Genomic DNA, 22178 nt, shown 5'->3' with positions numbered 1-22178 from the left:
TTCCTTATATACATACACAGTTACTGTAGAAACACTACCAAGGCAAAACCTTATAAACCCTTCGGCATATGAAATTCCATAGCTCTTTTCCAAATTGGTTTCCACCTTTATATGCAAAATCAGCTAATTTTATTTTCTGATTTTACATAGTGTCTGAGATACAAGTATTTACAAACATTAATTATTTAGGATATACATGGCTTTGAACTTGATGAACTTGCATAGATTATTATCTAACTAATTCCATACTCAAGATTTGCTCTTCAGGTTTGCTATTTCTTAATACAGTTAATAACTCATGTACACAATTTTAGCAGAGAGAAAAGTACAGAACATAAAGCACCTAAAGCTTCATAGTAAGGACAGTTAATTATCTATGTTGGTCCCCAGGTGTCAGGAGCCTCCATTTTTGGGGTACCTTACTTAATTTTCTCTGCTACTTGATATGAATAAAGGTCTAACTTTTCTTAGCTGAGGTTAAATCACTCTCCTCTATGCAAAGGTTTAAATTTAACACCTGTAAAGCACTGCAAGAGCTTTGAATAGAAGGAACCATGAAGGTGTCATGTATTTTTAAGTTGATGTTTCAACTGAAGAATTTTATTTAGTTACTTTAGGAGAGAATCATTGCATACAATCTGCAAAAATTCATTAGCTTTATCTCATTTTAAGGGTACCAAACATCAACTCATGAGGTAAACAGTAAACTGCTGAAACATGTACTCTTACAGAGAAAAATAATATTAATAAACTAGCAGATAAAGGAAAAAAGAAAAATACACACATTACCATAAACAACTTACAGATGCTGTTTGCTGTTGTGTAGCTGCTGCAGCAAACCTTGCCACATGATTTATAATTGGAGAAAAATTTGTTGGCCCATATAACTTCACTTGAGGAAGACAAGCCCGATATGCATCAACAATGCCTTGGATTCCTAGGAAACACACACAGATCACATCTTGAAGCAGCGGATCTTCCTAACACACTGAACATAGCAGTTATTTAAAGTGATGATGCAAAGATTTAAAACTAACCACGACAAAAAAATGAAATTACTCATGAGCAATGGAAGCCTTCAGCTTGACCAGTGCTCACACACACAGATGCTTAACATACTCAGCTTTTAGAAAAGCTACGTACTATAGGCTCACATGCATACAACTGGATTATAAGAGTTCTCTTCAGTCAGCAGCTTGTTGTAGGTAGTACTGTGATCACAGCACCATACTCTAACCAGACAACTCCACACCAGCAGTGAAGTAGAATGAAATGGCTTGACACATGAGAAAATTCTTCCCAGCTTACCTGTACTGCGCCCTAGCTGTTTAAAACACTTCTTTCAGGAATCACTACAGAAAAGAGAAGAGAACAAACGCTACTTCTAATAGCTAAGCTGCTTCTAGTATTTCTCTTTTAAGGAAGCCACTCTTGGAGCCCCCTCACTACTAAAACTTGGCCACACAAACTCACTACATGGTAATAGACTTGTTTCCTGCTACACAATTAAACTGCGCTTCAGAGTCCGTTTTTGCAATGTTTTTAGCTCTTCACCTTAAGACATTTTATCTCTAGATCTGATGTTACTTTCTCAGACTTACCATTACAGAATGGGTTTGATGGGTTAAAATTTATTGGGAACTCATGTGACACCTGGCAATACACAAAAGACATAGTCAGGACTGCTTATACTATCTCCTCAAGTAAGTGCTTTTAGTTGACTTATGTAATACATTTACATATTTCATTACCTGAAAGGAAGGAGGAATTTGTGCACCAAATCCAAAGGCTGGAAACATCTTATCTCTAAAAAAGCAATTTTAGAGAAAATAAAGTGAGTGTCTTCCTTTAAAAGCTGTCATAGTTCAGTAAGTTTAGCTGTGCTATAATCAGTGCTGCACTTGATCATTAAAAATGCTGTTTCTTAAGCATTAAGAGGCAAAATTAAATGGCAGTTCCTGCCTGTAATCATTTCTAGGACCAAAACCAGTCTTTAACACCAAATTGGCAAGAATGCAAGCATTTATTAAAATTAATGCTCCTCTTTGCATCGCCAATGAAAAGCTTTGCTTGTCTGCTGTAAACAGAAGCTTCTGCTTGTGATTATGTGATTGTGCAGTGATTACGATGTTTTTTTCAGCAAAATATTTCAGCTCAGAAGTTTCATTCCAACAGATCTGCTAGCATCTTGAACACTGGTTTAAGAAACGACCAGAAAAACCCATACATGAATCACAAGTATGTATTGAGTAAGGTCCTTCGATTTACCAGAGAGTCCTGATGGATAATAAACTAACCATGAGCCAGCAATGTGCCCTTGTGGCCAAGAAGGCCAATGGCATCCTGGGATGCATCAAGCAGAATACGGGCAGCAGGTCACTCTACTCTGCCCGGGTAAGGCCTCATCTGGAGTACTGTGTCCAGCTCTGACTCCCCAGCTCAAGAGGGACAGGGAAGAAGATGATCAGCGGACTGAAGCATCTTTATGAGGAAAGGTTGAGGGAACTGGGGCTGTTTAGCCTGGAGGAGATTGAGAGGTATCTTATTAATATTCACAAATATCTAAATGGTGGGTGTCAGGAGGTTGGGGTATCCCTTTTTTCTGTTGTATCCAGTGACAGGAAAAGGGGTAATGGAAAGAAGTTGGAACACAAAAAGTTCCATTTAAACATAAGGAAAACTATTTCAGTGTTGAGGTGATGAAGCCCTGGCACAGGGCCTTTCATCAAATATTTAATCATATATAAAGCCCACATTTTATTACAAAACCCACTGCCGTAAGTCAGAGATATTTGAGGACTTGTTTTTCTTCAAAACCCACCTGGACACGTTCCTGTGTGACCTGATCTATGCGGACCTGCTTCTGCAGGATGGTTGGACTAGATTATCTCTAAAGGTCCCTTCCAACCCCTACTATTATGTGACTTTAAGAAATATCTAAAAATTTATTTAAATACATCTGTAACTTACGTATCATAATCCTGAATGACCATTCCTACAGACCAAATGGCTGTTAGGTATTCATTAACTCCATTAGGGCTGAGGTAATGTAGTGAGTCTGGAGAGCGAGGATCTCCATTGGAACCTGTAAAATCTATTCCCACCTGTCAAATAAAACACTTATTTTGAAATGCTGTTAGAGGAAACATGCTTTTACCTATCTCTGGCAAAGACAAAATTAAATCATGAAAGAGGTGTAAAGAGCAGTTACAAGGACACATATAAATGTAGCACACACAATAAACAGATGCAGGTTTCTTGGAACATTAACACTTAAAACAATGCCACTACAAAAACTAGCAGAAGTTCTCAAAGGTACTGAAACGACTTTCAATTATCAAGTTTTCACTGTGTTACTTTCAGTTACCATTCACAGCAGCTCTTCGACAAATTTTAAATCAATGTCATCCTGTATCTTGCCATACACATCTTCCTCTCAGAAGCAGGACTAGCCAGACACCACAGAAGCCCAGAGACAGGTCCTTCTCTGATCTCAAATGTCTGTTTTGGTGATGGGACACATGACCAGGGTGAAGACATTTTACTGTTACTTGTGCTGCATTTGGTTTGCAAATTATATAACTTAGGGGTCCTTTGGTGGCTTCTGTATGATGCTTTCATTAAACAAAGGGCCCTGAAAACCACCATCAAGGGCAAAAGTGAAAGAGCCCTTATGAAAAGGAAACTTTTCATCAGAGATGAAAATCAGAGAATTTAAATCAGAGAACTACTATTTCTCCTTGGTCTCTATCCACAAAGCTCAGCTAACTACTAATGAATAGTACTGCGGGTGCAGAACTTTACGCCATGAGTAAAGAAAATATTTTTTTCTAAACAGACTAGATGGACTCTGGCAAAATGTCTTCCCCCCTCCATGCTACAGAACAAAAGAAAATCTACAACAATCAAATGAAGAGCACAGGCAATCAATGGTATACCTCAGTTTGTTCCAAAACTCAAAAGCTACTTTACATAAATTATTTAACTTACTGTGAAATTAATCTGGCAGCCACCCATGATGTAATCAAGGAACGTGCATTCTACTATGATCTAAAAATGGAAGTTAAGGATAAAAATTAGTGTTTTTCTCCCTTTAAAAAAGTTAAGTACTATTGCAGCAACTTTTTAGCTTCAAGATTCATTACCTTTACCCATGCAAAGCACTACTTTTACTCTATAGCTATTCCACTCACCCACTGCAGTAAGGATACTTACTGCATGCGCCATCACACGCGTAGCGCACCAGAATCAGACCTTTTACGAAATTACAGGCAGACAACAGAGCAGCCACAAAAGCACTATTATTTATAAAATAACATATTATGTCAGACTTGCTAGATTTCAATTCAACATTAACAGGTGAGTTGGGAAATGGAAGTGGTTCAGGACTGGCCTTACACATTGGTAAGCGACCTTTACCATACAGATGGCATCTTCAAGAAAGAGTGAGAGGCCAGAGGAGGACAAGTACATTAATCATCTGTCAGTCTGACTCCTTATATGAATCAGAGCCCTTAAGTGTTTACTGTGTCTAGGACATTCAGATATTTTTAAGTTTCCTAAAGTTTGATGATGAAGGCATACTAGAGGACAGTTGTTATGCCTGGATATGTAAAAACAAAGAGTCATACCAGAATATACTACTGACCTCACAGTGCTTAACACTCACGATGCCAGAGTTCTTATAGCTTTTTTTCTTCTGCCTTTTTTTTTCATTGATGCACTCAAATTCAACCTGCATGAATATAAATAAAACCAACAGTGCTCCAAATATCATTTATGCAACAAATTTAAATTTCTTTATTCTAGGATTGATACATAGCCCTCATTTTAGAAATAGTTTATTTCACTATGAAGCAAAATCAAACCCAGCCTGCCCAAAATCACGTTATCAAAACAGAAATCCTCTCTTATCTTACAAATATATGTATTTACACAACTGTATTTCAAGCAAAGAAATTCTGTACCATTTTCTGTCTGAGGATTCTGCTAACTACTTTCTTTTTGGAAAAGACATGGTGATTCAGGCAAAGCCTCACTGTGTCCAGCAGCATGGGAGCAATGTGTAATTTGAGACATATATGTTTAAGCTTTCCAAAATCATTCACTGAAGCCTCATCAACTAGACCAGCACCTTGACCTCCAAGTGCAAGCAACAACTAGCCAGGTTAAGCAGGTCTTGCCATCATACAGTCATGATGGCACAATGTAGCTTGCCTGGTGCGTAAATAGACTGGGTAGCTATTCCAGACATGCCTTCTGGCTCAGTGCCAGTTCTGCTGCTTTGCTTAAAGTTAATTAAGTTATAAAAGGTGATCTTGCAATTAATCTCAAGCAAAAAATGTGCTAAAAAGATCAGCACCTGGAGAATTCTACATGCCTTCTCTTTATTGTTGTGGCTTAACCTGGCAGGCAGCTAAATACCACACAGCCATTCGCTCACCCCCCACAGTGGGATGTGGGAAAGAATCGGAAAAAAACATAAAACTTGTGGGTTGAGATAAGGACAGTTTAATAGGACAGAAAAGGAAGACAAAATAACAATGATAAAATAATTTAGAAAACAAGTGATGCACAAAGCAACTACTGACCACACACAAACTGGTGTAATGTCAGTCCCTGAGCAGTGAGCCACCATCCCCTGGCCAGCTCCCCTCAGTTTTATTGCTCAGCATGACATCCTGTGGTATGGAATAGCTCTTTGGCAAGCTCAGGTCAGCTGACTTGGCAGTGTATCCTCTCAGTTTCTTGTGCATTCCCAGCCTCCTTACTGGCAGGGCAAGGGAAGAAGTTGATAGCCTTTACTTAGTGTAAGCATTGCACAGCAACAACTAAAACATCAGTTATCAACATTATTCTCATCCTAAATCCAGAACATAGCACAGTACCAGCTACTAGGAAGAAAAGTAACTCTAACCCAGCCAAAATCAGAACGCTTACTGTCGTCTTTTTTTTTGACATTTCACCACCAGCATCACTTCTATTTGAGGGAAACTGTCTCTCAGAGACTTGTTTTTTTCTCAGCTAGTGAGATACTCACCAATAATGGCCACAGAATACATGGCATGTACTATCATTCAACTACATTTTATAATCCTCCAACCACAGGACACTATGACCATGCCTGGGGGGGAGATAATGTGCACTGGAAATAATTTACACACATTATCAAATTAGTCAGATCATGTAAAATTAGAGGAAACGGAAGCTCATTATTTGTGTTGTCTCTTATCTTCAACTCACCTTACAAACACAGCAATAAGTTACAGTAGATACAGTCACAGTTCTCATGAAAACAGCTTTCTAAAGGCATTTTCAAAAAACAGCTCAGGCAGATTATATCTTAGAATACTTTTTCTTTAAATTCAAAGGAGACTGCACCTATTATGGTACTATGGGAGAAAGGAGAATAGCGATTTCTATTCTTAAGGAGCCTTTACACAACATGCTTCACACTGCACAGGGACTCACTATCACAATTGTTACAAAATGCGTAGTTGAAAGTGTGCATCGACAAACCTGCTATGTTCAATTTATGATGCTGTTCTATAACAAAAGTGCAACTTCAAAAAAAAAATCAATAAAGATGTCTATAGAAGACTAAAAAAAAACCTCATTAGAAAAAGAAAAAAAAATTTATTTCATTAAATTCTCCTTATTTTTTGCTTATTTCAGTGACAATTATAAGAACAATCAGTCAGCACTGAAAGCTGTACTGATACCATCTGGCCCCTAAAAATCTAGGGAAAAAAAAAGTGAAAAAACACTGAAGAGCTCCAAGCAGGCAGCATATAAATAACATGCAGAAGACACAGAGTCCAAAATTCCTTATAAACCACAGAAAATCTTAAGAGGCATTAAACTGAACCATGTTTCGTTAAAAATGAATTCAGAAAGAGATATTTTAAAGAAAGCACGGCAGAGCACAAAGCAATCAAAAAACCACTACTGTCAAGATTAACTCTTCACATTCAACAGCTCTGTAAAATAATACAACTGCATCACTCAAGATCTTAGAAAAGTACAAGCAGGCACTCAATGTATCCGATTAATATTAATATAGAAGCAATTTGGCAGGTTTTACAGAACTAAAGGAAAAGACACTAAAAATATTTTGACAGCATACATGTCAATAAAAAAAAGAATTTTATGTTAATGTTCCAGTGCCATCTTTCTTCTTCTATACGTAAACCTTTACCATTAAAAGGTTTGTCTATAAGAACAAGAAGAGTAATTTCACATTAAGGAAGAGTCACCTAACATACATATTCAGTTGTATTTTCATGCAGTTGCATAAATGTTGAATTCCTTCCTATTCACTAAAGTATGCATGCTAATTGAGAAGTGTCATACTTGAAATAAAGGCTGGAGTAAAACATAGAAAAAAAAAATACTACAAGCTTTGGCGCTTTACAGAATCACATAAAGGTAGGGGTTGGAAGGGACCCATAAAGATCATCTAGTACAACCCCTCTGCTCAAGCAGGTTCACCTCAATCAGGTCACACAGGAACACGTCCAGGTAGGTGTCAAAAAAACAGAGGAGATTCCACACCCTCCCTGGGCAGCCTGTGCCAGTGCTCCCTCATCCTTACAGTAAAGAAGCTTTTCCTTAAGTAGAATTTTTGTAACCAAGATATTAGCCGTAGGAAAGCAGATGCATAATGTAAATGCTGAGTCAGACTCAACTACAGAAGCATTAAGAAGCAGCCTAACACAACTCCAACACACAAGTGACACAAGTTTTGCTCCAAAATGAGTAAAACAGCTTATCAAGAATACATAGTCACCTTAGGCTATGTAAGACTTACAGGTGAGGACCGTGATGCTTCCTTCAGTTTTGACATGGTTGTTTGAAAACTTCCTATGAGATCGTGAGACCCATCACTATCATAGTCGTAGCATTCAACCTAAAATGAAGCATTATGCAGCATTAGTAACGGAAATGGCCCTACCAAAGCAATCGACACTGCAATGGCATTTCTAGTTCAGAAAAAGAACTTGAATGACCAAAACATTCTTAAATCTCCTATACCATGGAGTTTTTCCTCACATTGCAGTCCTTGAATTGCATAAAGTCACATCTAGAACTTATGGATTAAGATTGCCTAAGAGTCAATAAACCCAGCGTCAGATCAGATCTTCCACCAAAGTGAAGACAAGAATACTAAGTAGTAGGAGGTCTCACACAAGCGAGTAGCATCAATTATACTGAACGACATTTTGGGAGTGAGGGTACATTGGAAAGGGTAAGAAAACAAAGTAGGGGTTTTTTAATCATGGATTAAGAATTAGTTTTTCAGAGGTATTAAGGAAATTTAACTATCTCTGAGTATCCAGCTAAAAATTTAGTATTCAGAGAGTTTTATTAATACTTTTAAATTACTTTGTTAATCTCCAGACTAACTTGGAATTTGTAAGTATATGAAGGTTCAGTCCTAAATCTCAAAATAAGACTTGAATATTTTTTTCAATAACAGTATATTTAAACAGCACTCTGATCCACACTTCATGGATCTGAATGGCAACCAAAAATCCCTCTTTCCCTGTATTCAATGTTTAAGTTTTGCTGTCCAATCAACTAATCTTCTAACACTCCAACCCAACTCCAAGACAGAATGAAAAACAGACTTTTTTTTACTCTTTCAGAAACTATCAGCTTCAGTGAGCACAATTTTATTCCTGTTGCTTTAACCTTAGTGTCCTCAATTTCAGTTTTTTAAAAGCTCAACTTACGAATGTGCCACAACTGCCTTTATATATAAAAAGGTGCTATAGATAAAAGCTGCCTATAATAGCATATGCCACTCTTTATATTTTATTCCAGTTTAGCAACACAGATGTGCTAGCTAATCTGAATTAAAGAACAGACAAAAAACCAACAATAACTAACCAAGAGTCAAAGTAGAAAGCCCCCATTATTTGAAATCAAAACAAACTTCAAGAAAAACTCTTCTGAATATATATGACAAACTAAAAAGCCATTTTCATGTCCATCTTCCTAGACCGAAAAAAATCATATATTAGTTTCAAGAAACAACTGATTGGCCACTTCACTTAGGAATAACAGTAAAACAAGCAACCTCATCATACACTTGAGTTTGAGAAGATCTAACTTTCTGAAAACAAAGAGCAATACTGAAGTACAAAATATGATGCATAGATTGTAAGTTCCAAAACGTGCAGAATGTGCCTCTATGCTGCAGTTTGAAATACTCCCACAACATTCTGAGTGCACTAATAAATTTTTAAAAAGGCATGCACATGCACTGAACACCAAATTAAATCTCATACAAGCAGCCACAGAACCAACAGACTAATGTTCACGGCAGACGCTCTCTAAATTATTTTAAATGCCATAAATGAAGGCGATCAAATACTCAAATACTTCAGTACCTGAAATTTAAAACTGAAGGCATTTCTTGAGCCAATCATTGTGATACCTGTTCACAGTTAGCACAGTTAGTTCTTTTCCCTTTTAAAGGTTTCCAAGTTGGTCTTGATTGATTTATTTGACCCATCAATTTTTAATATTTACTCTAGGCAGGACAAAAATATTTCTTTTGCTCCATGTATGCTCACATGGACACACAATAGCACCAGGGAACCATGTGATAAAACTGCCTATGAATTTTCCCCAACAGAATTTGGAATGTTTGTTCCAGATGAAAGGCCTCCATTTTCAACATCAAAAAACTTCACTGACTGCAAACACACTCACACTGGATACAGTAATAAATCCAGACAAATCAACTTGGTTTGTGCATTGCTGGGAATACACAAACTAAGCCATTAAAACAGGTGAAAAGCCAATCATGGAAAAGTCGGTGGTTTTACTTACTATGACAAATAGCCCACTATGTATGCAACTGTGTGTATATAAGTGTTAAAAGTACTGTTTAGTCCTTCAACAGCATTATAATACAATTCTGCCTGTATCCCTGTATTTCTAAATCAAGACATAATCCTACTGTCTGGTTGCAAGTCCATAACAAGTCCAAATAAAACCTATTTCTTCCGGAAATAAACCTACACTTCCAAGGTAAGATTCCAAAGACTTTATTAAAATTATGATAGAGCTGAGAATAACTCTGTCTTAATAGATATATATTTTTTAATCAATGGTCTCTAGTTTTTATATGGCTGCTTACTGAAAAAAGTAAATGTATTTACAGCATAATGTATTTACACAAGAGCGCTCTCAGTTGTTTTGGGGAAACAGCAAGCAGAAAGAAATGAGAAGGAAAAAAAACCACAGGAAGCACATTCTGGGCTTAAAGTTCTTCATTAGTCTGCTCTATAATCAAGTATTGAAATCTATACAGATGCTTGTAACACTCAGATCACTGTGGCTGTTAAGCATTTTCCAAGACTGCCTCAAGTCATATGACTAATACCTGTCACATGCAGATCATGTTCTCATTTTTATTTCCCAGAGGAAGAACAGCAAGTGTAATGGTTTGTTTGGTGTGGGTTTGGATTTTTTTTTTTTTTTGTTAATGGCTAAAATATCAGGTTCCCAGCATGCTTATAAGAGCTTATAAATGGCATTTTGATTCAGTTTTTAGCTTCAATACCATCCCTAGAGGAAATTCCTGAATGGAAACACTCATAAGTTAATCATAATTCTTTCAAAATAAGACTTGAAGATACAGAGATAAAGACCGGTCCTAGTAGAAGAATCACTTCTCAGGTTCGGTTGACTTTCTGGGAGAAAGCTCAGTTTTATCTGAGGAAAAAATTTGCTACATCTGGTATCCACTAGATATATCTGTCCATATCTGTAAGCTCAGTTAATATATTAAGTATAATTAATTGTACCAGGTAGTATATTTAGAATTTCAATAGTGTTACTTGTTGCACCAGTAACAATATTACATGACACATAGTAGAAAAAAGCATATTCCAGCCTTTGCCATGGATCTTTCACTATGCCATATCTTAACACCACAAATACTGGCTGATGTAACATTAAAACTGTACGATCCAAACAAAACAGAATTGGATATTTCAAAGCTACTTCATGTTCTACTGGCTTTCCAGACTTTCAAACACCAACTTTTACCAGATAATGTCTCAAAAAGGTGAGATTTCTTTTCTAAAACATGTATGTATCTCTGTGACTTTCAAATAAGAAACCTAATACTTTCAATTCAATTTGAAACAATAAGGCAATAACTAGAATGACAGATCTTCTGTTTATTACATATTCTTTTTTTTTAATACATTAATTCATACATAAATTTCATATTCATTACCTTGATTGTCTTATCCATGTCACTGTAACACAGAGAATTGAGAGAGATTTTGAAGGGCCTCCAAACAGGATTCAGGTTGTTTTTAATAACCTGTTAAAAAAGGAATCCAAAACAACAGAATAGTATTGTTCATAAGAGTGGAAAGTAGTCATGGAAATAGGTCACACCTTCATGTCATTATTTTTTTAAGCAAAAAGAGTTGACTAATTCTACCGTCAATCTCCAAACAACAAGCAATACTTAGTTCATAATATCTAATGATAGTAATGCTTATACTTCCAGCACTATATGAGTGCAGGGAAAGAAATCTCTTTTGAAAATTAAACCAGTAAATAATATTAACACAAAAAGGTTTTTAAAATCTGTAGTAAAGAACTAATTCTCCATCCAGTTCCAGGCTGAAACAGCAAATTCTGGATTCATTACTGAATTTGAAGAACACTGAAATCCTCACAGAAAAGATATATTTCATGCAAAAGAAATGACAAGAGAAACAGTTTTTACAGATCTTTACACAAAAATTTCAGCATCCGTGCTTCAAAATTAATAAGGTCATCACCTTGAACGTGCACAGTACCCGAGCTGTGACTAAGGTCTGAGCTTCCACTTCAGTGAGACATATTGAGCCTACCCTGTCAGTTGCTGCCACGGGATCTCTGCATCTCCTCCTGGGTAGAAGGCTGATGCTGCTCAAATACATTTTGCCTCACTGTCATTATACTTGGCCTGCCCTTGTTATACAAGCATTCAGTAGAAGTACTTCAATTAGTAAATGGTATAGCTAGGTTACACCAACATAAAAAATAGCACCAACATTAGAAAATCCACGTTCTACCCTCAGAGTAGCACCGAGACAAACGTTCCTGTGTGACCTTTTCAATCTATGTATGCTCTCGATTGCAAAAAGTTATTTAAAAACATTAAAACTGGAAAGCATGAATCAGTATTAGAGTCAGGTAGACTTCCCATTCTATCACGTAAACTGTGGAAGAGCTGAGGTGATTTCCAGCTCATCTGCATATCAACTGCGAGATCATTCTCTTTTTTTAAGGCACTGTACCTCTACTACTGTGACACACTGGAAATCAAATAACCTTAATCTCTAGGTCATTGACTGAAAAAATCCTACCTCTGTTCTGTGAACCATCACCCAGTTTCCATCTCCAGTCTGCTTGTGGAATTCCAGATAAGGATCTGACTTTCCAAAAAAATCCTGCATTTAAAGAACATATAATTATCCCAGAATAGCCTGTGGTATTTGAGTACTATTAAATGCTAGCTAAAACACACTTAGATTAACAAACAGTAAACTAAATACTCAGGGAACAAAAGCTTTAGATTAAAAAAATACTAGTCTGATTATGTCACCACCTGTGAAAGAAAAAGTGGGGCATGTCTGTCAGTTTAGGATAAAGCTCCAAGTGTCCACTTACTAAATACCTCACAGTTCAAGCAAAAGAATACTTAAGAGTAACTACAATGTTGGATATTTAGGAAAATAAGTATTTAGGCTAGTTCAAAAAAGCATCACTGTATGGGAATTTTACGGGAAAAAAATTTTTCTATTATTACAGGTTTTTTTAATTTTGTTTTAATAAAAACCAGTACTTTTGGCCATCCCCAAAATATTTAACATAACAGATTTATATACTGCAAGTACTCTCTTTACCATTTATTTCAGAGACACAACAGGTAATCATTTATACAGCGATTCAAACCAAAATTCCTTTATCTTTATGATTAGATGTAGATATTTGCTTTTAAACAGAAGCACATTGCTCAGACTATCCTTGCAATGCACTTGTATTTAGAAATACATTAAAATTCATTTCAAAACGGTCAATGAAATTACTCTGAAGCAATCTTTCTTCAACTTATTTTTTAGCGTAAGAAAAATCTTCATGGATTTAATTATTTCATCAAATAATAAGAATGAACATTTTAACATTTCCTGTTTTAATTCTCATTTTACTACATTATCAAAGAAATAGCAATCACTTAAATACCTTATTGTCTAATTTCCTTGCTTCTACTTCCAATACAACCACCCTGTTATCCTTCACTTCTTCTGCTGTAATCTACATAGGCAAACAAAGTAAAATTCATATTTTGCATTCAAGCACTACATAGTTTTCTCATAGTCACAACACTCCCATGACAAGCCCATTCAAAAAAATCAAGTTTGTTTATAAATGAAGCATTAACAAATCTGGTGCAGAGTGAGGTGAAAGGGGGAACAAATTTATTTGACATTGGAATTCCCTAGATGATGACACTGAAAGTTAAAGATACTGCCCAAACAGTAGCACATCAGATGTCTTCATTATTTTGGTGGATACAACGAGACTTACAGATGCAGAAGGTGGGCTGCTTTCCTTTTGGATGACAAAGAAAAATGCTTTAATATACTTTTTAAAGCACTGTATATTAAACACAATGTTCAAGCCACTCGCTGTCTAAAAAAAAATGCACAAAAAACATTTAAGAATAAATGCTGAAGAGATTTATTAATTGTCTTACCGTAATGCTTCCTTTTCCAGCAGGTCTGCCATTTTTCAGTACTAATGGTTTTGTTACAGTCCTGCTAGAAACTATCTGCCAAGACAAAATTTGAGTACCAAGCATGATCAGAACAATTTAATAGATATCTTGAAGGAATGAAATGAGACAGTGAGTATTTTCACTTTAGGAATCTCCCCTTTAACATGAAGAGGACAGCATTACATTTACTTCCTATGATCTCTGTAAACAAATAGCTAATACTCAATATACTTCAGAATTTTAAAATAAATAACGAAAATTGAAAGATTAAAATTACTTCTAGCAATATCACACACACACAAAGGGAATAATTTAAGTTCCACTCTCAAATTGTAAACTTTTTCATATATACAAGCCACATTTTGTAAATGGCTTCTCTACACAGATTTATAAATGCAACGTTTGCCACACGAAGAAAGATCAGTTTCTCTCTGCAGTGTTTCTAGGTGGTTTTATTTCACCCTCTTCAGGCAATGCTTTCTCAGAAGTGTGTCTACTCATTCTACAGGTCCTTTAAGAACAAATTGTTGATTTTAAATTGTTACTGAATTTCATTTCACAATGTCTCCATCTTTATAATGCACTTAAAATAAAAATACTTTAGACACAGAGGAGGAAATATCCCAAGAAGACTCTCTCAAGAAGTGTCTGTGAAGGATTTATCAGAAAGAACAAGTTAAAAGAAACTGCTTGATTGTGATAGCAGAAATAGCCAAATTTGACAGGGAAATGGGAGTGAAATCAACAGCAAGCAGAATGTGAGTATTAGAGTAAATAAATAGCAGTTACTACTTTCTGCTCATTGACAGTCCACTTCTCATCAGATAGCAATCCAGATAGTCACCATTCTAGAGCACATTGCAGGCCATCATCACAAATTACAAATAAAATATATCTACAATGAACTGAAGCTTGAGAAAACAAGTGAAAGGAATCCTGTTGACTTTAGAGTACCTCAACTACAAAAGAATGTAGTGATAAATTTAAGGTAAAAGTGGTTTAATGATTTGCAGCAACCTACATTTTCTTAATTCTAAGGGAAATCATCTGCATACTTACTTGGCCCAGTGTACATTCAAATTCTCCTAAGAAGTCATCATCACTCAGATCAAAGGTTTTGTTATCGATGTCATATATTCCAAATTTAAGTTTCTGAACAAGCTCAAAATAGTAATCAATTAAGAACTTCTTGGAAAACTTTGGGTTCAAGGAATTCTTAACTCTTTCTGTGCGATCAACCTACAGTCAGAAAGATAGCATTTTATGCAGTACTCCACCAACCAAGCAAGCATTCAAATCAAATCAAATAACACAGTACCACCAACTTTCAAAATTCTTCTTCCTATAAAGTCATATATTCCTATAAACCTTTCATCAAATATTTAATCAAATATAAAGCCCACATTTTATTACAAAACCCACTGCCGTAAGTCAGAGATATCTGAGGACTTGTTTTTCTTTTCCCCATATAAGAATTACCTATGCCTTCATTTGGAAAACTAATATGAAAACATGATATTGTCAACTCCAGGATTTGGGTTTTAGAGTACTGTATACATAAAAGCACACTTCAGTATTTACAAGGCTGCTTCTTTTGGTCCATGCATGGCTGGGAGAATAGTGATGAAAACAGACAGGTGTAAGGATTTATTAGAAAGCAGTTAGTAGTGCTCTGCCTGTGTAACTTTCAATCTAATGGAAAGTACTCAGAGATGCCCATATATAGTAAAATATTTTAATGAAATCATATGCTCCAGTGTTTTAGAAGGTCCAACAAGTTAAGATTGTGTTTTAGCAAATTCATCAGAAGCATTGCACTGTACCTCATACCACTGCTGACCACTCGTGTTCTGGAGAAGCACACACAGTGGGTCTGACTTGGAACCAACATCTTTATCCAATAGATTGGTGCAGGCAATAGTCAGCTCCACCTTTGTCACACACTGTGCCGCCATTTGTTCAGCTAGAAAGCACAACAGAAATCATTATTTTAAAAACAGATAAAAAAAATAAGGATTGTCATAACGCATTAGCTCTCTGACTGATCATCAGAATTGTTTGCTTGTTCAGCAGCGATACATGAGGCTCCAAATGTGTATTTCTGATATACCAACACTGCAGTATTACTGTCATACGCTTGGCTTTGCCACATAGGCATAAAATTTCGTTTCAATATCTGTACAAAAGCAGCACGATCTGGTTTCTTAGAGTAGTTAAGGAATCAAATGGAAGACAGAACACATCACAAAGAAAGCACAGTGGTTTGAATTCCTGACATTAAAATTTCACAAGCTGTAAAGTCTTTATGAATTCCAGTATCTTATAATTTGGACGTTAATAATAATTTAATGACTACGGAAAAAAATAATGAGATATCTTCCCCCATCAAACCATTGTTAGAAAATGGTGAAGTCATAACATGTCAGAATTGGAAAGGGAATTCAAGCAGGTAACAGGAACAGACAATCCTGCTTTTGTCAGTCTTCAAAAACAACTACAATTTTTAACACTACGGATAAACAACTTTGAAGTCAAGTAACTGAGAACTAGGAAGAAGTGTTCTTCCTGGAGGTTCATTTAAAGAAAGAACAACTGGAATCTTTCTCACATTTCCCCTGAAGTATCTCAGCCATTCTCCACTGGAACTGAGAGGACCAGTAGATACTATAAGCCTACAGAAAAAACTTTATAACCAGTTATAAATCCGATGCTGGGAGAACTTGCATTTGCAAGCCTAATAAGGTCTGAGCAGCAGATATTTTCTGTATTAAAAAAATCCCTGCAATTACATTCTTCAGGAATGTAGTTGACACCTCTTTGGAAGGTGCAACTCTACAGTACAATTGCCCTCAACTCAGAGACTAAATCTGCAAAATCTTTCTAAAAGCAGCCTATCTTGGAAGTTCTCAAGCCTCTTTACTTTCCGATTCTCCTTCCCTACAGTAAGTCCACAGTCCAGACACTGTATCCCTCTGGATTAACTTATATTCAAAGTGCATGAGACACTAAACAGAATAAGGAAGAAAAGGCATCTGTTTTTGTCTAGTGAGCTCGTTTGCATCACACACATATAGAGTATTTGAACATAAAACTATACTTAACCCAACCCACCTCTCTTCCTTTTACTGCATTCACTTGACTTTTGGTGAGAAGGAATTTTTAATAGGCAAAAAGGGAGAAGAACATGGAAAAAAAGAGGAACGATGAATTGAACCCAGGAGAAATAAACACTGTGGTCTGAGAGAATTTTTCCTGTGGTTTCTTGTATTCCACTAGTGCACACTTCAGAGGTTGTTTTGCTACCTTAGAGATGAATCTTTTAGAGACTGAAGTAAATAGAAGTGATCTGTAAAGGAATCACTCCAACATCCAGACACATGCATTGTTTTTAAGAAGTATGTCAAATTCACAGAAATCCTCCATCTTTGAGTATATTTTGCTCCCATGATTTTACCAAGTTTCAGGCATTGTCCTTGAGAGAAAAAAAAAGTGAAGTTCTAAGTTCCAAGTAGTTAAATTGTCTTTAAAATCAGTAAGGTTTAAGCTTCAAAAGCATATCTCTTAAAAAATAGTCTGCCCTTTTTTTTAATGGTTCTCTTTTTAGATTGGTATTTTCCATTCCCTATTGCTTTCCTGGCTGCCAGACAGAGTTCATTAACAGTCAGCAGCTTTGGCCATTAAATCCAGTGCAGACCAGTGCATGATTACTTAACAGTTGTTTCCAGAAACACAACTTTCTGTTGACAAAATGGTGCTCTAACACCCACTAATGCTGCAACAGGTAGAAAGGGTTTACAGGAAATTTAATAAAATTCAAACTTGAATTAAGACATACATCTCAAAACAGCCAAAATTTTCTTACTCTACCTTCCCTGAAAATCATTATTATGAAACCCTGAAAGGACTCATACCCACATTTCTCTCATTAATGTTAAATCAGTGGCAAATAGATAGCATCTAATCAACCTAAAATCTGGTCAGCTTTTTCTTCATAGCCTCTGTATCTGCATGGACATGTCTCACTTCTTATATCACAAGTACTTTCTCACATGAATACATAAATTCTGTTACTTCCTCTCCTCCACATATTACTAATTCTCACTAGGCATCTAATGTGAGAAAGAGCAGATTTAGTAAAAGAGGTGCTATGTAAAAAGCATCCTGTAACACATAGAGAAAGGAAGAACAGAAAAGCTGCTCTCCTTCCCTCAAATGCAAATGCTCTTGCTTGAGGCCTCATAATTGCATCCAATATTAGATAAAAGACAATTTATAACAAGAACATGCGTTTATCCCAGTGGAAGATACTCAACTTGAAATCCAGATAAACAAGTAAAACATTACAAAACCTGAGGTGGTCCTTTAATGTCTCCTATTTCCAGTTTTGCAAAATCCAAGATGAAAAACAATGCAAGGCATTACTGAGAAGTGTTGAGAATATTAGGAATCGATATTTATAAAATGAGTTGAAGAGGTCTGTAATATTTCTAAAGCACTTCAGGAAATAACTTTGCTATTTTGATTGAAAAAAGACAACATGATTATCATAATATCATCACTCTGACACATTTTACAATAAATAGTTTTATACAACCCGATTTTCAATAACATTATGAGAATTAGAAGTTAATAAAGTACTTACTAATGAGAAAAAGTAGTATCTTATTAACTCAAAACAGTATTTACAGTAGTGAAACAGCAGATTGTTTTCTTAAAATGCAACAGAACCTGCAGAGTGCACACAGTTCACAGAATGGTAGGGGTTGGAAGGAATCTTTAGAGATCATCTAGTTCTAGCTGTAAACTTTCAAAACAGATTTCAGTGGTGGGTGGTAGGACTCCTAGAGATGATATCCTCAAAGATCAGAGTCATTGTCAGGTAAGTAAGAGTGCTGTTTTTGAAGACTTAATGGAAAGAAGATTCATAGCTGCACTAGTGCATTACCTCTTGAAATAACAGCATCCTACAACATACTATTAGATCTAGTAGGCAAATTAGATGCACAATATTCTAGATACATGAACAGATTTCTTGCATGTTTGGGATACTGGAGTAATTTTACATGGACTGGTGGTATTGTTTGGGCTCTGAAAAGATAAGCCCTGATTGCCAGTAAGTTAAGTTACAAAACAAATGATTATTTAATCAGTTATTGTTATGAAAGTAATTAAGCTCATTAGCCAAATACAATTAAAATCTCTGCTTTCCTCAAGCTATTAACTGTCTGTCCTCCATGTAGGGTACACCATAAACTAAGGTAAAGCACACCAGATTGGGGCCAGATGACAGCTCAATAGTTCTTTTCATTGAAACAGCTTTTATGACTGCAGGAACATATCTAACTTAAAAAAAGAAAGACCAAACCAACCACCACCACTGATAATTCTAGACAGAAGATTTTAAAATTACTATGTGAACTGAGATACCTATCCTGATCCTATGCCAAGTATAGGCTGCTCAAGAGCTTGATTAGGTCAACTAAGTGCATACCAAGTCAAGGACTAGTCTTGTCTTGTAGTTCTACTGATCATAATGTTCTTTGAATTCCACTAATGATTCTATCAAAGTTACATGACATCTATCAAATAACCCAGCCAACATCTGCTTTTCAACAGAAACTGTAAACGTGGCATTCTACTAGGAAAGGAACAGATCTATTAGAACAATCTTCTAACAGAGCACCTGGCAACTGTCAGATTGCAGCAACCCTGTCAATGCTACAATACCAGAGGAAAGTACAGACTTGCCCAGATAACCTTCCAGAGCAGTACAATATGTTCGTAACTATAGGTGTTTCCCCATTTGACAAGCAGAAATATATAACTACAAGAAGATAAAAAGCCTAATGAAGTGCGCACTGCTCTAGCTGGGTTTGGCATCACTGCCTTTAGTCACAAGTCTCAGTCTTGTTCTGATGTAAGCTATTGCGGTCATAGAACATTTCCTAGTTCCTCTGAACTACTAATGCCTATAGACCACAAATCTGTACTTTGTAGTCACCTCAAGGTGGACACAGAAAATGCATGGGGAAACATTTCAGAAGTTGCTAATAAAGTCTGTTCCAAATCAGCTAGTCTCCTATCTGTAATGCTACACTTGAACATTTTATGAAAGCTGCATGCTAGGTTGAATAAAGCAGTGCCATATACAAGCAGTGCTTCCACGCCTCTTGGATTATTCAATACTTCCCACAAATCTGGGCAGATGGCAACATGGAAATCAATTAATTATTCAGCCAGACTATAAAAATTAAAGTCCTGAACCAAGACCAAACCTCAAATAATGTATATGGAGCTTTACTGTCCCAAACATCTGGAGAATACAATTTTCTGTCTCTGCTCTTTCAGACAGAACTAAAGCGGCAAGTTTTGCAAACAGAAAATTCCATGGTAAGTATCTCTAGGTCTAGATTCCTTAGAACCTTCTCTGTTGCATCACATACCAAGTAGAACAGCATTTTGCAATAACCTTTCGCAGGAAGGGTTCCAGTGAAGAGCTGTCACAAAGATGAACAAAACAATATAACCTGCTCAACCCATCATCTCAGCTGACAAATTATGACAGAAGCTTCCTTCCTCTGATGGAGCTAGTACCAACACAATTTCTAATTATCTTGGACTAAATGCATATAAACACATATACATGAAAAATCTCAAGGTAACCCTTCAGTTCTCAAAAGACATGAACTACCTCACAGAAGCTGATATTTTGTACAAAGTTACAAAGGCTAAGACTGTTTCAAAACCTAATTTCATCACTGCATTTGAACATCAGGAGCTTCTCTAAATCTAAATCTGAATTGCACCTCCTCTTTTTCTCTCTCTACAGGCAACATAGCTAGCTGATAAAATTATCCTGTGGTACTAGTTGATGTGCTGACAAGCTGAATAACAGAAGTAGCTCAAAGTAACATCTCTCTACTTGAATCATTCTGTATTTAAAGAATCACACAAAACTTTGACTGTAAGATACATCTTCTCACATTTACTACTTAGTATGTATGAAGGGATGATATCATTCTTAATTGAACAAGTGTGATTACGTTGGTAAAACTCTAGTGACCATTGAGCTCATTTTACTTTAGATTCTGCAAAACAAAAATAAGAGCAAGTATTTAAGAATTCTGAGGTATGTGAGTGAAAATGGAGGCCTTGCTTCCTCTATGGGAAATGAATCATCTGTTTATACAAGCTTAATCATACTTGGGGAAGTTTAAATATTTATCGAGGATTGGTAGCACACTGGTGTAGCAAGCCAGGCAACTATTTGTAAATAGCTTCTATATATAAAACCTACCAATAATTTACATTGAAAAAGAACTTTTTTTTAATTCTGTTTTTTAAAAAAAATCCCACTGCACAGAACAGAAATTAATTAGACTTCTAGGATGCCTATTCATAAGATGACTTAGAAACAAACATTTCCAAATATCTTTCTGTTGACCTTTTTATTCCTGAATATGTGTGCTTACCCTACAGACGTTTTTCATGCTGAGGGTTCTTCCCAGTATCCTCCTCACATAAAAGTATTTTATGAATTTGGGTGATGTTTTGATCCATGTGAGCTAAACTATGAAAGGTAATATTGTGTCCTGAACAAGAAAATTAAGAAACATAGATTTCCTGACTTTATTTTTTTTTAAGCAGGTAGCATTCAACCAGGAGAAACTATGTTCCCTGCCTATATGTTTTATCAGAATATTTTTAAATCAGTTACTTTACAGAAAACAATCAACTATGCAATTTGAATAGTATCTTAAACTGTGTATTCTTCAATGTGATTTCTCTGTGTAGAGACACTTTACATAATTAATATTACCTAGAAGAAAGAAAACATTATCTCTCACTAAAACTTGATGTGGTTTATTGCAGAAAAAGATGCGAGTGATCACATGCTTCAGACTAATCCCCCTTACAGTCCATTTCAAATCTGGCATGTTGTGACACTTCATTTTACAAATGTCAGTTCATAAAAAGAAGTCTATGGTAACTTACCTCAGATCTTCCTCTGCACTTCTTGGCAGAAGGCTAAAGCTTCAACAATAACATTAAAATGTGAAGCGAATGGAAATTAAAACCCAAGAATTGTTATTCCCATGTATCAATCAAAGTAGCAGGTTTAAATGCACGTATTGTGAGGAAGAGCAGCTCCTTTTAAAGTACATAACCTGTTCCATTCTGGTGTGTGTCCATGACAGCAGCACTGTAAAGATTATTTATGGGAAACTCAGATATTTTGTTAGAGAACAAAGTACAATATAAACTAGATATTTAACAAGAAGAAAAGCCCTTTAAGACTTTCAGAGCAAATACCAGATTGCCTACTCTTTTAATGGGGGCTTTTTTCCTCAATAAGGTGATAGTGTTTTAAAGTGAGCAG

General features: G+C 35.9%; 1 protein-coding gene across 6 annotated transcripts in view; it reads right to left on the bottom strand.

The window, feature by feature from the left end:
- Positions 1-22178, bottom strand: part of CPNE3 (copine 3) — a 29699-nt gene that overhangs the window by 5412 nt on the left and 2109 nt on the right. For 3 of the 6 annotated variants that reach the window (XM_061994601.1, XM_061994603.1, XM_061994600.1), the window contains 13 exons: positions 15622-15761; positions 14858-15037; positions 13778-13852; positions 13264-13335; positions 12387-12470; positions 11258-11347; positions 7811-7909; positions 4649-4735; positions 3991-4050; positions 2971-3104; positions 1752-1806; positions 1602-1653; positions 804-937 (listed from right to left, as the gene is read on the bottom strand). In XM_061994601.1, the coding sequence (XP_061850585.1) occupies positions 804-937; positions 1602-1653; positions 1752-1806; positions 2971-3104; positions 3991-4050; positions 4649-4735; positions 7811-7909; positions 11258-11347; positions 12387-12470; positions 13264-13335; positions 13778-13852; positions 14858-15037; positions 15622-15753 (1254 nt within the window). In that variant the 5' untranslated portion in view covers positions 15754-15761. The other 3 variants (XM_061994602.1, XM_061994604.1, XM_061994605.1) reach the window with 3 other exon arrangements.

The sequence above is a fragment of the Colius striatus genome, chromosome 4 (genome assembly GCF_028858725.1).
Source record: "Colius striatus isolate bColStr4 chromosome 4, bColStr4.1.hap1, whole genome shotgun sequence".
In the NCBI taxonomy this organism is placed as follows: Eukaryota; Metazoa; Chordata; class Aves; order Coliiformes; family Coliidae; genus Colius; species Colius striatus.
This window is presented reverse-complemented; position numbering and strand designations above follow the sequence as displayed.